Source organism: Phyllopteryx taeniolatus, chromosome 7 (assembly GCF_024500385.1).
Source record: "Phyllopteryx taeniolatus isolate TA_2022b chromosome 7, UOR_Ptae_1.2, whole genome shotgun sequence".
In the NCBI taxonomy this organism is placed as follows: Eukaryota; Metazoa; Chordata; class Actinopteri; order Syngnathiformes; family Syngnathidae; genus Phyllopteryx; species Phyllopteryx taeniolatus.
The window spans coordinates 23,410,249-23,424,789 of NC_084508.1; the positions used below are offsets into that span (position 1 = coordinate 23,410,249).

Below are 14,541 nucleotides of genomic sequence, written 5' to 3' on the forward strand. Positions count from 1 at the left end.
TGGGACTGTAAGGAAGAAATTAATTTTACACTTTCCATGGGGATTAATGAAAATTGATAGGAATTAAACTGTAATGACAAACATAATAGTGAATATGTTTTATCATAAGCAGACATGCAGGCAAGCAATCCATCTATTTTCTTTCGCGCTTGTCCTCATGGGATTGATCGGTGCTCTGGAGCCTATCCAAAAATCATTATATGAGATTAAGTTCCCTTCATAGACAAACACGGCACTATGCAAATGTCTTGTTTATTCATACTGGTTATACAAATTACCACACAGTGACGTGAAAAAAAAAAATTGTAATTACTTTTCGACACAAGGCCAGATTGCTTTTAATATTTTCCCACTTAATAAACAAAATCGCAATTTAAAAACTGCATTTTATGTCAACTTGGGTTATCTTTGTCTGATATTTACATTTGGTTGCTAACCGAAGCATTAAAGAGAGAAAACTCAGCAAAAAATAAAAAAATTGAGAAGGGGGCAAATACTTTTTCATGGCTCTGTATATTTTCTTGATCCACATGGGAAGCAACTTATTGTCAGTGCTGTACATGGCATCACTATTTTAAACTCATTTGTTGCCAACCGTATCAGTCATTTAATAATAAAACGTATTTTCCCCACTCCAACATTTGTGACTGCAGCCAGTTGCTCACAGATGTAAACTGGCCTTTAGAATGGACTACAGTATACTTAAATTACATTGGTCATTGCCAAAAGCTAATTTTGATCAAGTGTAACTATATAAATAAAATATAATAAAAATAAATATATTTTAGTTTGAGTGATTTTCCTGTTGTGCTAGTCCTGTTATCACCAGAGTAGCCAAATATTGTACTCAAGTAAGAATACTGTTACTTTAGAATAATATGATGCACGTAAAAGTAGTCCGCCAAATAATTACTTGAGTAAGAAAGTACTCAGTGAAAAAAACTACTCAAGTACTCAGTAACTTCGGATTTATTTTTTTAATTCAGAGCATGAACATAAAAAAATAACTATATAACATATCAATGTGAAAATTTATATACTGCTGAACAATACCACAATCTAAAACATAAATAAAAGCTTTATAAAAGCTTTAAGTAATAGATCATATTCAAACTCATGTTCAATAGAAGTCCACACACACCTGCTACCATTTCAATTTTTAAGTAACCAAAACCAGCAACACATGCATTGGGCCTTACAGAAACATTATTTGATTTATCTACAAAAATGACTGAATGAAGGTGTTTGCTGAATAGACATTGATAAAGTGTGTGTGTGAGACAGAGAGAGCGAGGGAGAACATAGCCCAGAAGACGCATGTTTTAGTTACTTGTGACCATAAAACAGGGCTGTTATATCTGCAACTTACCGCAAGGTGTTTTCTTAAGTTAGAAGTGGGCTGATATATCCATGTTTGGCAATACTATGCTGCATTTTTAAAGCTGTTGTTTTTTGTAGTCTAATGTGAACAACAGTCACGTGCAACTGACACGACTCACTTTGATTGGCCCGCGAAGCCCAATAAAAGACTGTGTGCGGACGTGATTTTTTTTGGTGTCATTTGATTGGTGAACTTGAGTCAAACATCACTGTGGTAACGGATTGGAGCAATGGCGCCCGACGCGGATGTCGAAAACGAAAGTTTAAAAATAGATCACGAACGCAATTGTTGATATGATGATTGTAGTGGAGTAAAAGTACAATTTATTCTTAACATAAATACTCCAAGTCAAAAGTATGATGCATTAAAACTACTATGACAAGTTACTTGAGTAAATGGAACTGAGTAAATGTAGCGCGTCCTACCCACCTCTGGCTATCACTGACCTACTGACAGATAATAAACATGCACCAGGTGGTGAAGTATGTCTTTGTGTGGAAGGAGCACCCACTCACTCAAACAACTGTATGCAGACATGGCAGCTGATCATGGTCAAGTCACGTAGCATCCGCTCCTTTATTAAGTACAGCAAGTTGAGGCATCCGCACAAGAAATTATCTTTTTATCACGTAACACAGGGTGACAATATGCATAAAAGTACAAGGAATATACTCATATCCATGTGTTTTTAGTGTTCTTTTTTCAGCTCTTACACAGAGCCAAATACAGTGTAAAGTCTACATTTGCATTAGTCAGACCTTTTATAACGTTGCTTTCATTATTCCATTATCAGAAAGAGAGAAATAGACACAATTCCTGGATTTAAGAGCATTTAGAGTTCAGGAATGGATATGGTCACGTAAACAGGGCAGTTACTCTTTCTGCGTGGAATGTTTGCAGGTATAGCACAATTTCTTCTCAGTCCTAATTTGCTTTGACCTTTTGGATGCCCCATGACAGCCACTGTCACAGTCTTAGCTTGTATGTCCTTTTATTTCATTAGCTATTGGATTCACCAACCCCCCTGAAAAAGAGTTTTTAAAATCAAAGTGCACAGGAGTAGCAGATATAAGAGCAGGATGAGTGGGCGGGGAGGCATGGTGGCTCTTCCTCAGCAGGTAAAAGGGTCTTAAATATAATATGATTGAGGCGAGGTCCTCTGGGCAGGGGCAAAAAAATAAAAATAAAAACAATAAAAAAAAAACTGCAGATTCTAGAGGGTTGGGCCTTACGCTAGCCAAGGACCAGCAGGGAATCTGATGGGGTGGGGAGGTACTGGCGCATGACAGTGCGGCGTTAAGCTCAGGTGTAGCGCGGCATCTCGCATTGTTCACAGCGGTTGAGAGCAGGGTGGTTGAGGAAGGTGCAACTGTCGCAGCTCCACTGAGCGCCTTCAAAGTCTTCGTCCCTCTGTGGCCCCAGCACTGGCTTGGGGCAATGGTCCCCTTCTGATAAACATACAGGGAGAAACACACTATTAAGAATATTTCCAGTTATATATGAAAAAGAAATAGTGGTAAATTGACTTAAGAGTGCCCCAACTTCTATTGTTTTTTAAGTTACAAGCCTTTGCTAGGTAATTTTTTTGCTTTGTGATGCGAACCAAAACGTGATATGAGTTGTAAGCACAAATGTACTTACGCAGTGTGAAATTTGGACCTTTTCAGTCAACCACAAAGGAAATGAAAAAAGACACACGAAGATCTTAACCTGCTCGGATTCTTTTTTGTTGTTGTTATAGATGGGTCGATACACAGGTTCACTGCACCTTCTGCCATGTAGTGGTAGAGTATTTAATTGTTCTGCCTGTCAGTACATGTTGCTGGCATAGATATAAATGAACATAGATACAGGGGTACCTTGAATTCTGAGTGTGTTCTCAGAGTTACAAACCATCGCTTGGTCGACATTTTATTTTGTTTAGTGAGCAAAAACTGAAGCTAAGCGATTATCAATAAAACTAAAGCCCAGTTTCATCAAGGAGTTCAAAAGTGTATTGCCTCACCTGGAGAAAGTGAATATTTTATTTTGCACTTTAACTGTGTAATTTGTATTTATTATTTGTTGAGGTTATTTTTCATGGTTTCCTAATTAATTTTTATTTCAACTATTCAAATATAGAATGCGCTTACATTTAAGGTGGTTATGTTGCAATTGAAATACACTTTTACAGATGCGCGGGCGCGCACACACACACACACACACATTACAAATGTCCAAAATATTAGCCCCTGAGCTCCAGTGAAAGGAATGGAAAGGAGGAAGGAATGTTTCAGCATACCAAGAGATTTTGGACAGTCAAACAGTTTGGGGATTACCCCTTCCTGTTCAAATATGTCTGCGCACCCGTGCACAAAGCAGGGTCTATTCTATGGATAAACTTGACTGGCCCGCACAGAGTCCCGCCCTCAACCCGATAGAACACCATTGGGTTGATTTCGAGTGGACAGTGAGCCAGGCCTTCTGGTCCAACATCAGTGTGTGACTTCACAAATATGCGCTTGGAAGAATAGGCAAACATTCCCATTAACTAACTCCTAAACCCTGTTGAAAGCATTCCCACAAGAGTTGAAGCTGTTGCGGCTGCAAAGGGATTTGCAAGATGGCTTTAGAATGTGATGTCACTTAAAATCATATGGGAGTCAAGGCAGGTGATCAAATACTTTTGGCAATATAATGGATATATTTTTTATTTGTTTTATTTGTTGCATTCAAGGAGCGAGTCCGATTCCAGCTCCCTATGTCACTCACTAAACCACGCCCTTTAAAGGCACATATCCAACACCTGAATACTACAGTAGGAAGAGTAGTTACACTTTATGAAACCAGTTTATTTCATTACATACTCTTTTATTAAAATGTATTACGTGCGAACGGTGCCCTAAAGGTTAGCACATACTCATCACAGTTCTGAGTTTGGGGTTTGGATTCGGGCTCTGACGTTCCTGCAAAGAGTTTGCGTGTTCTCACCATGCTTGTGCGGGGTTTCTCCGGGTACTCCGGTTTCCTCCCACAATCCAAAAACATGGTTGTTTGGTTAATTGAAGACTTTAAATGGTCCTTAGGGGTGAATGTGAGTGAATGGTTGTTTGTCTATATGTGCCCTGTGATTGGCTGCCCACCAGTCTCCCAAATTCAGCTGGGATAGGCTCTAGCTCACCCAAAAACCTAATGAGGATAAGTGGTGTAGAAAATAGATGGATGGATATTTATTTTTTATAAAATACAGTGCCTTTTCTTTTTATTCAAAACGTAAAGAATTAAGGTGCTTTTTGTGCGGCTGGTATGAGCTTGGTCACGGAACAAATTAAACTTGTAAGGCAAGGTACCACTGTATAGGGGGTTGTCGGTTTACGATAGCATTCCGGCAGTGAGGTAACCAAAATTTGTACGTCAATCGGAACTCGCCGTAGTCCATCACTAACCTATACTAACGCAGTAGTAAAGTCGGTTTTACAGTAAATATTTGTGTGAAACTGGACACAAAGTATCGCGTCCAATGTTGCAATAATTTGTCATCAAACTATTACAAATACCTGCACTAACTCACGATAAAAAAAAGTCTACGTTTAATGTACAGCTTAGCAACTCGCTCACCTTTCTTTCCTGGCTTGGGTGGCACCACCGGGCCAGGCTGAATGTTGTCATAGAAGTTGTTCATTGCTTGTGGGTCGAACTTCCCTGTGGACGAAAGAGATTTCAGGGACATTTGTAGGCAGGTCACATGACATGTTGACGTGAGTCTAAGGTATTTTAAATAAATACTTAAATAGATTTTAAGACCTCTGCGGGGCAACCTACATGAATGCAATAATGTTTATCATCATATATTGTGACCTTCTCTGAGGTTTGAATTGATTTTAGAATTGCAAGGTGAGATGGATCAAATTTTCTCTCAGACAGTAGGTTGAAGATTAAGTTGGTAATGTCTCCATAAGCCCGGTGAAAGCAGTTTTATCTGGACAGCAGAACACTAAAAAAAAAAAAAATAAATAAATAAAATTCTGTTGGAAATGAAAAGTGCTCCCTTCGGGGAAGAATTAATTTGAAGAAATACATTATGGAATGTCGTTAATCGTATTCAAATGGGCTGCTCCTTACACAAAAATTGCTGCAGTTGATCTTTCTATGCCCCACTCTTAGGAGACGACGGAGGGAGTGGTGACACACAGCAGCTACACACTCGTCATTGACCCAGTAAGCAATCACCCGTGGACCAGACTAATTCCTGTTACGGATCATCGGAAGACTTTCGAACGCTGCAATTGCATGAGGATGAAGCTTCATCCATCACTTCTGACACAAGTGTCTGCTTCTGGGCTTGGCTGTTTAAAATGCCATTACTTTCAAACAAATCAGAGTTGTTGTTCAGTGTTATGGGTGTTGTTGCATATTTGGTTTGAGCGGTTGTGCATGTGTGTCTGTATACCTCTTGACTGCAGCAAATCTGTCTCCTTCAGGCTGCAGTCAATATCAATCTGAAGCTGTCTGTTAAGACTTCGCAATCGAGTCATCTCCTCAGGCTGCAGTGGATATTGCAAAGACACGACCACAAACAGATATAAATTATATTCAAACATTCATTCTCGACACTCGGGAAGCTCCTTTAAACACAGCTGGAATAAGGTTCTCAATCACGCACTCTCGGAATAAGGTTGGAAGAACTGACTCTTCGGAAGCGTCTCTGTAGGGCGTCGTATTCCATGTTGTTGACATCGGACTTGAGCTGCTCCAGTTTCTGCCTCTCGAGCAGCAACTCCTTCAGAAGACGCTCCATCCTGGCCCGCTGGTGGAGCAGGAGAGCTAGAGCGAAATAATTAGATGGGAAATACATATTTATATATTTTTTTCCAATATTTATTTTTGGACAATAATTTTATATAGGTTACTAGCAGCTTGCAGGTGGCAGCATTTACATAAACTACTTAATTTTATTCAGATCTACTCAATAAAATGAAGCACTTAAACACAAAGTGTTAAAAAAAAACTAAATAATTTCATAGTCTGATAACAGCCAATTCTCGCTCAAAGGTTTGAGATGTGTAAAAACTAATTACATTTAATATAAAACTCAAGTTTAAGTTTGGTGTTATTTTAATGTTTTACTTTTCTTTTTCTTTCCAGGGTGAGGAATAAGATTTATGCTCGAACACGGTCAAACAAGAGTATATGCTGCGTGCATTTGAGGTCATTAAAAAAAACTGGAAAGCAGATTTGGCCATGGCACAAAAAATTCAAAGGGGTAGTCAAAAAGCAAAACTTGAGTCGTGTCACAGGCGGTACACATATTGAACATTTGTGAAGCTTTGTAAAATCCTTTTGAACGTGTTGTTGGAATTTTAATTATTAATATTTTAGTTTTCAACATGTAGCCTATTTAATTTGATTTGCCTAGGAGAAGTAGAAATGCAAATGTTTACATTACAAATTACCCTGTCATTACCAATTAAACAAAAATAGATGGTTGTGATTTTGTTATGCTAAAACACAAAATACAAATTTGTCAAACTCCACAATTATTTTTAAAGAAACCAGTGTTGTTTATTTTGTCTGCAGTGTTTAAAAAAAGCACATTAGAATCAAGGATTATGTTTAGGCCTTCATTTTGGAACATCAAATTTAAGCCTTTTTAAGGATTTACAGACACCCTGTTTGCACTCACTGTTAAAGTTAATTCTCCATTAACTCCAGTCAAATCCAATAACAGCGCACATCAGCGGTTTCACAAATGAAACAACCAGTCCCATACCTTGAGTGTAGGCATAGTCATCAGAGCCTGAGCTGGATCGTCGTGGTATCTTTTGCAACTGACTGGCTACTTTCCCTGGTAGAGCCGAGATTGGGAGGATGGGTGGAGGGGCAGCGCTGCTGGCCCCCTGGTCGACGATGTTGAGCAGTGATTCCGCCTCTGCCACGGGAGGCGAGCTGAGTGTTCTCTGGGCCTGCCCTCCAGGGGACACTTTGATTTTGAAGGTGTAGGCCGACTGGCCCGGCTGAGGTGAGGAGGTGGGCCGAGGTCTTACGGGGACCTGCTGAGGCAGGTAAATTCCGGGGTGGAAGGATGATGGTCCTGTAGGTCCGGTCATTGAGACGCCCCTCGAAGGGGAGCCGGGCGACGGACTGGTGGCCATATAAAGTGCTGCCTGGCCATGGGGGGTGTGAACGGGAGAGTTGCTGCGAGGCCGTGGGCCCTCCAGAGTAATCTCTATCTGGTTCTTATGGGAGCTTTTTGGGTGATAGGGCCTGTAAACAGGGGGCTGCTGCTGGGGTTGTTGCTGGTGATGGTAGGGCATGCTGGGAAGGGTTGGAGAGGTAATGGGGAGGAAAACATATTGCTGGTGCTGGGATGCCTGCTGGGGTTGGGGCTGATGCTGAGGGGAGCTGTAAGGCGAGCCGTAAGTGGGGGTGCTATATGGAGACTGCTGATGGTGATAAACAGAGGTGCCTGAGGAGGACCACGGTGACGGCTGTGGGCTCTGGGAAGGTGAGGGTCGAATATAAAGAGTGGTGTTGCTGCTGTTAGCATAGTGCCCGGGGGGTATCTGCAGAGCTTTTGGAGCATTGGGTATACTTTGCGAAAGCGTGACAGTGATAGGGTTCATGGTATAGCGTGTGACAGGGGAGAACGTGGGGGACATACCCTGAATTGTGGGCGGAGGAGTGGGAGTGCTGGCTGAACGGCTCTGGTCATTGATGAAAAAAGGATTGTAACCCGGGGAAGGGGCCATGGTGGCGGGGGCCGACAGTGGCTCAGGGTAGCTGTGTCTCTGGGGATCGATGTGACTGTCACTAGTGCTGTGAACGATGGATCGCCCCACTCCGGCGGCTCCTCCATTTGGCTTGCATGCTTCCGAGCCCGGGTAGCCCAGGCTTATGTGCAGCATGTGATTTCGACCCAGGCGCAGTTCTTCTGGACTGTGATGGAACTCTCCATAGAGGTATCGATTACTCTCCTGGGCCAGAAGGTGGCAGCAGAGATCCAGGTTATTGTTGTTCTAGAACAGACAGCACAAACGAAACCATTTAGTTTAAGTCAGTCTGGTGATATTTACTACAGCGTGGCACTGCCGAACATTTTCCCTCCCAGTATGATACTGCCTCTACCAATGTCTCAACTAGCTGAGACCAACAGACAATGAGACAAAATAGCTCCTGCATTCCCTTTATTGTTATGTATTTATATCTCCACAATTGCTACTGAAATGATGGAAGTTTCCTCATTGAAGGACTAATAAAGTATATCTTACCTTATATTACAAATATTTAATATAAATAATAAATTACTTTTAACCTGACCCCATTCTCAGATAACGTCTCCAGTGACGTTTTAATTAATTTCCGGTTCAGAGTGCGTCTTGTGAGGCTGTGAATTATTTTACAGTTTTATTTCCACATGCATATTATTTGGCTTGCTTTTTTGTTGTTCAAACTTGGTTACGCTCTCCTTTGAAGCGGTGCCAACCAGACCTATGTGACAAGTGGACTGGAAGAACCAATCACTTATTTTGGCGTTTTGCTATTTTATGACACGATACCTTAGCAATTAGCATCATGCTTTCCCGTCTTTTCCTAACCACTCCCCGCCCTCCCCTCGTGATAACGTAAATGATACGTGTAAGTGTAGTTTATTCGCTACTGTGGAGGCGATGATTAGTGACTTAAAATGCATTGACACTGGACCCGATCAAATTTGTTGTGTTGAACCATTTAGATGACGTTCCTGACGACATCAGTTGTGCACAAACTGCAAATAACTTGTCTGTTGTTTTTCTGAGACACCGCCAAATACTCCCACACTGACGACGTGTTTTTTTCACCGACATGATTGAAAAAAACTTAATTGGCCGTCAGATAGTTACAGTACAAGACATGGAACAAGGCTAAAAATAAACTAGCTTTTGGATTTATACACGACGGCGATGCGGAGTAAATGTCTTTTGCGGAGCCGACCAATGACGTCATTGATCGGATCGGCGAATTATGGCATGAAAGCCAATCGGCCGATAGCATAAAATGCTGATTGTCGGCCGATACCGATCAGGCCGATCAGATCGGTGTAAAGTCTAGAAAATACACACTATAATGGTAGTGTGTTAATGTTAATTATTGATTATGCCACATATATATTATATTCCAAGCAGCCACATAGACAAAAACGGAATGGATTAGACAACTCTGAGGGTACAGGATGAGCAAATATAACAGGTCGTGAATGCCTGGCCAGATTAGAAACCTTGTCGGCCATAGCAAAATGTGGTCTACGCAATAAAGTGGATACAAGGGCATAATAAAACTTGGAGGCAGGGTAGAGTGGGATGGAAAGAATATGTATTTCACAGGCATCTTGTGGTCCTTTCAGGTTTTGTCACGTTTCTGCCACATTCAGTACGCGTTTTGTCCCATTTCGCACGGCAAGCTTGGGCTGCCGAAGCCACCGGGAACAGAGTGTAAATGTACTTCCATGTTGTCACTGCCCAGTATTGACTCGTGTGGAGGAGTTTGTCACCTTCTGCCACGTTCAGTATGGGTTTTGTCTCATTTCTCATGGCAGGCTTGGGCTGACGAAGCCCCCTGGAACTGAGTGTAAATGTACTTTCATGTTGTCACTGTCCAGTATTGACTCGTGTGAAGTTATTTACATGCAAGTTGGGCATCAGTGCACGTGGGCAGTTTTGTGTGTTTTGCCAATATAAACACAGCTATATCTGGTATGTGTCACTTGAAATGTACATGGAATTAGAAACTCTAAAAAATGGAAATAGGCATGATGATTGGAATTGGGCATTTGGACCTGCAGTGGAAATCCAGCCTGAAATACTGCAGGTGTACCAAATAACGTGTTCAATGAGGCCATGCTTCTCAAAGTAGAATGAGCTACATGGATACATGGTTTCTTTACACGTTTAAGGTTTATGCATGTACCTGCAGAAGGTATTGCGACACCACTCCTTCTGGGATCTCGGGGAAGCGCTGCTTGAGGTCCTGCAGGATGTGATAATCCAGCTGAGATCCCCCCTGCGCCATCCTGACCCAACACACCCGCCAATCCACCGAGTCAACGATCCCACAGCCGCAGACACTCAAATGGCCGATGTCCTCTCATCCCCTAAGGAGGCTGAGATGGCGAACAAGAGACAAACACTGTCACTGGGAATGCGTGCAGAAATCATCTTAAAACGAGTTGCCTCTCAAGTGTTGTACCACACAGTGAGTCAGCTGAGACTGCGAAGATCATAGACCAACTTAGAAGGCCGAAAAGCAGGTTTTAAATTATTTGAGACTCAAAAAGGAGTAGTTTATCTCGTCTCATGATCCCACAACTGCATTAAAGTGTACCTAAAATTAGCTTGTTGATGGTTTGACTACCTTGTCGCACCAAGCAACAACGACATGCCACGGCTAGCGAACCAACCGGATCAGCACCAGCTCGCCTTCGTTTAATATCCCCGCAAATAAAAGTACCGTGAAACTGCAAGCGAACAACCGCAAACCACAGACGTGAATTGTGAAGTTTTTCCTCAGTGGTCTAGCAGCTCGAATGGGATTAGCCTACTGCTTCTACTTGACTCGAATGCTAATGTTAGCTCGGTGTGTTGCTCAGCTGTCAAACGCTCGGCTTGTTGATAGACTGGCTAAGCTACATGCTAATACTAGCTAGTGACTACATCGTGAAACGTACCATTCTTAAAGAGCTTCCTTCATGCGTCGAAACATGGGAGAGTTCTGAGTGGGAGTTGTGCTGTCTCGAAAACAGTGCAGAGGGTGTTGTCAAAAATAAGTGGAGGCAATACAACTTGTAGTTTCACATTCCACTAGGCCCCTGCCACTGGAAAGCATTGCATACGGGATGCTGTCCTCTCGCGATAATTGGCTTTCCCGGACTAGGAAGTTGTTCAAAATGCTTGCTGTCAAAAGTGTGCATGCGTGATGTGCTTGCACTTACATGCTAGTACAAGGTAGCAACTTTTACATATATTTAGTATTGGGAACCTTTTTGGTATTGTTACTGTATCATTGTATGTAAATTGTATACAAGTAGGTTTCTAACTGTCAAACTGTATTTACATTTGTGTATATAAAATTTTGCCCTTGTTATTAACACATTAGTTATGAAAAATTCATGTTATTTAACATGCTTTCTAAAATAATAATAATAATAAGTTTACATTTTAAAGAAGTCTTTGTAAAGAAGCATTATGTCAAATTTATTGAAATGTTTCCAAAAAGAGCGGCACGGTGGGTGACTGGTTAGAATGTCTGCCTCACACTTCTGAGGACCGGGGGTTCAAACCCTAGCCCCGCCTGTGTGGAGTTTGCATGTTCTCCCCGTGCCTGCGTGGGTTTTCTCCGGGCACTCCGGTTTCCTCCCACATCCCAAAAACATGCATGGTAGGTTAATTGAAGACTCTAAATTGCCCGTAGGTGTGAATGTAAGTGCAATTGGTTGTTTGTTCCCTGCGATTGGCTGGCAACCAATTCAGGGTGTACCCCGCCTCCTGCCCAACGATAGCTGGGATAGGCTCCAGCAGTCCCGCGACCCTTGTGAGGATAAGCGGCTTGGAAAATGGATGGATGTTTCCAAAAACTGTGAACAGATCCAGAAGAGGTGTTGAACTGTTTCTGGGTGGCTTCCACAAAAAGAGCAATTTACATCGATGTCCCTTTAAAATGTAGTTATGTTATGGTTGGCAGGATAGTATTTATGTTAAGTCTCTTCTCTCACTTTGTTTTTAATCAAGTACTTATTTGGTGTAAACCAATTAATATCATTTGCAAAGCTATTCCAATCATTCCACAACATGTGGAATGCAGACAGCATCTTTCTGAAACAAGGCATGAATCTTCTTGTTACAGTCTTTACATTGAGCCAAACAAACATTACCAATCTCTGGCTCTAAAGAATTTGGGAAGAAACAGGATGGCTTGGTGGCCTATGGCCGCAACCTATGGTCTGGTCATGATGCGGAAGGCTCCGTGAGATGGTGTTTCCTCACCGGGATGCTCTGTACTCAGCCTCAGGTTATTAGGTCATTACGGTATCGTTTTTAACCTGTATGTGTGGGTGTGCCTGTGTCCTTGTGGCCAAGCGGCAGGCGGGTTTGTTTGACTTTTATATTTTACTTAAGGTAAAGCGCTTTGTGTTGCATTCCTTTGTATGAAAAACGCTTACAAATAAAGTTTTATTGATTGACTGATCGATTGTTTGAGTAACTGAATAATAAGAGGTATTGTATAAAGGTCACAAAGCAAAGGCAAAACCGATTAATTAGCATCCTCAATGTTTTGCTTGAAATAAATATGCAATTAATTTTGAAAAAGATACGAAGGAAGATAAACGCCTGCGTTCACTTCCGGGTTAGTCAGATTTATGCTTTAACATTAAAATCAAACTAATTTCCTCGTAAAGGGAAACCACGTCACTTTTTGTATGTATAAATTAATTATTTAAAGAAATCTACGAGGGATCTATAAGGAAACACAAAGAGGCTAACTACAGGAAGAAAAATAAGACTAATACTAGTGAAAGAAGAGAAAAATAGGAGTGGAAAAAGGGAAATTCATGTGCTGCTGGGCTAAAAATGTGAATGTGAGTGTTTAATGCGTTGAGTCAGAGGGAGAGAGCAAAGTTGGGCTTTTGTGTGACACTAGTAATTTCCCCCAAATTAATAAGGCACTAATATTGCACATCCTGGCGACAATTGCAGAGTCTACTCACAAACGTATATCAGCTGGTCGGTGGGGTGGTCTGTCTCAGTTGTCTCGGGAAGCATGGAGACAGGTTTGGTCAAATGAGAAAAAGGATCCAGAAGAATGAAACAAAAACAAAAGAGTCAGAAGAAGAAAAATTGTTGTTCGTCACGCCTCGTTGGGAGAATATGACCATCTCTCTCCCCGCCTTTTTCCGGGATTTGCTCGAACTCACATTTGGCTGGGAGCCTATCTGGTAGCTCAGCAGCAACTGTTCTGGAGGCTTAGCAACGGTGATCCACATGGGCTAGGGAGCTGGATCTCCATCCCCAAGGCCCGCGGTTACTGAGCCGTGTGCCCGAACAAAGAAAGGGAAGGGGCGGCCATAGCTACACACGTAGCTGGGGAGCTGATAGCAAGAGCCGGAAGCAAGACAAGCATGTAGAACCAAGAGCGTAATTTGGCGGTGGGAGTCAGGTATTAAATACCCAGGGGGCGTGTTCACAGAGGACTGAGGACCAGACAAGACCACACCCATCATCTTGAATCTAATCTACAATTTTGACCCAGAAAATTGATTTAAAATCATATTTTAATATAAAATACTCCCAACTTTGTATGCTTTACTCATAGGTCAAGCATATAAAATGACTGCTTACACTTTAGCCTTGGCAAATAAACTGCTTATGGTTCAAGCCACATTTCATGCTGCTTGGGGGTTTCAAATCAGGACAAATAGTTCCCAAAGTCTTGCAGCTGCACCGGTATAGTTGACATACTGACACAGACCTCAAGGCACACATTTGGAATATTTCTGCAGAGTTCGTGAAATATCAAAACAAGTATTTGGTTAACAAACAACTGAATGGAAGTTCACGGGTTGCAGTACTCTCAAACGCCAGTGGGTGGCGGCTTGCGTGCACATTTGTCACTCTGTCCCTTTTGGCTGCTGTCAGTTCAAACGAAGAAAAGGACTCTTTGATGACTGTAAACCAAGATTTCGAGCGCACCTGCTAATTACTTTAGGGTCCAGTAGGCGTCTTCTTGTGGTAGTCTCACAGCAGGGCCGCTTGGAAGAAAGCAGTTTATCAAGTCGTGGGTGTGACACCTCAGGTTGCGGGGAGCATGTCCACTACATCAGTGTTGTTGCCCAGACTCTGGATGGTTATTAATGATGATGGAATGTCTCCAAAGACATACAGTGTCGTTGAAATAAATGACAACATTTGTCTATTAGAGGATATTAGGGACGTTATCGTCGTAAACTATATCCAAGTATCCAGGATCTTCATCATGTATGATGGGATCATTCTTCGTTAGTCCTAGAGTTGGAAAAGTCATGTTTTTTGACAAGAACAATGAGAAGATATCTTCATTTTACGGTCAAACTAAAGATAAAACGAAAAGAATTACACGTATATTTAAAACAACCACATACCGTGCCTTAAAGTGCGGTAGCGTTCTGCTTACAC

General features: G+C 41.8%; 1 protein-coding gene across 3 annotated transcripts; it reads right to left on the reverse strand.

Annotated features, from left to right (window-relative positions):
* Nucleotides 1–1,927: 1,927 nt before the first annotated feature.
* Nucleotides 1,928–11,271, reverse strand: tab3 (TGF-beta activated kinase 1 (MAP3K7) binding protein 3). 3 transcript variants are annotated; one of them, XM_061778874.1, is made up of 7 exons: nt 11,061–11,271; nt 10,304–10,496; nt 7,131–8,376; nt 6,051–6,184; nt 5,811–5,904; nt 4,979–5,062; nt 1,928–2,829 (listed from the first exon to the last, which is right to left on the reverse strand). In XM_061778874.1, the coding sequence occupies exons 2-7, from the start codon at nt 10,403–10,405 to the stop codon at nt 2,684–2,686; spliced, it is 1,806 nt and encodes a 601-aa protein (XP_061634858.1). In that variant the 5' UTR covers nt 10,406–10,496; nt 11,061–11,271; the 3' UTR covers nt 1,928–2,683. The 3 variants fall into 3 exon arrangements, with proteins under 3 accessions (XP_061634858.1, XP_061634856.1, XP_061634857.1); XM_061778872.1 differs by having other exon boundaries at nt 6,024–6,184; nt 11,061–11,270; XM_061778873.1 differs by lacking the exon at nt 11,061–11,271 and adding an exon at nt 10,844–10,992 and having other exon boundaries at nt 6,024–6,184.
* Between the last annotated feature and the right edge of the window lie 3,270 nt (nt 11,272–14,541).

What these genes read in the sequence shown, in the direction of transcription:
- tab3 (XM_061778872.1), bottom strand. Translation starts at nt 10,405, where the DNA reads ATGGCGCAGGGGGGATCTCAGCTGGATTATCACATCCTGCAGGACCTC. An exon ending in TGTCGCAATACCTTCTGCAG is followed by an intron (nt 8,377 to 10,303) that starts GTACATGCATAA and finishes TGTCTGTTCTAG; the next exon opens with AACAACAATAACCTGGATCT. An exon ending in TGACTATGCCTACACTCAAG is followed by an intron (nt 6,185 to 7,130) that starts GTATGGGACTGG and finishes ATTTCGCTCTAG; the next exon opens with CTCTCCTGCTCCACCAGCGG.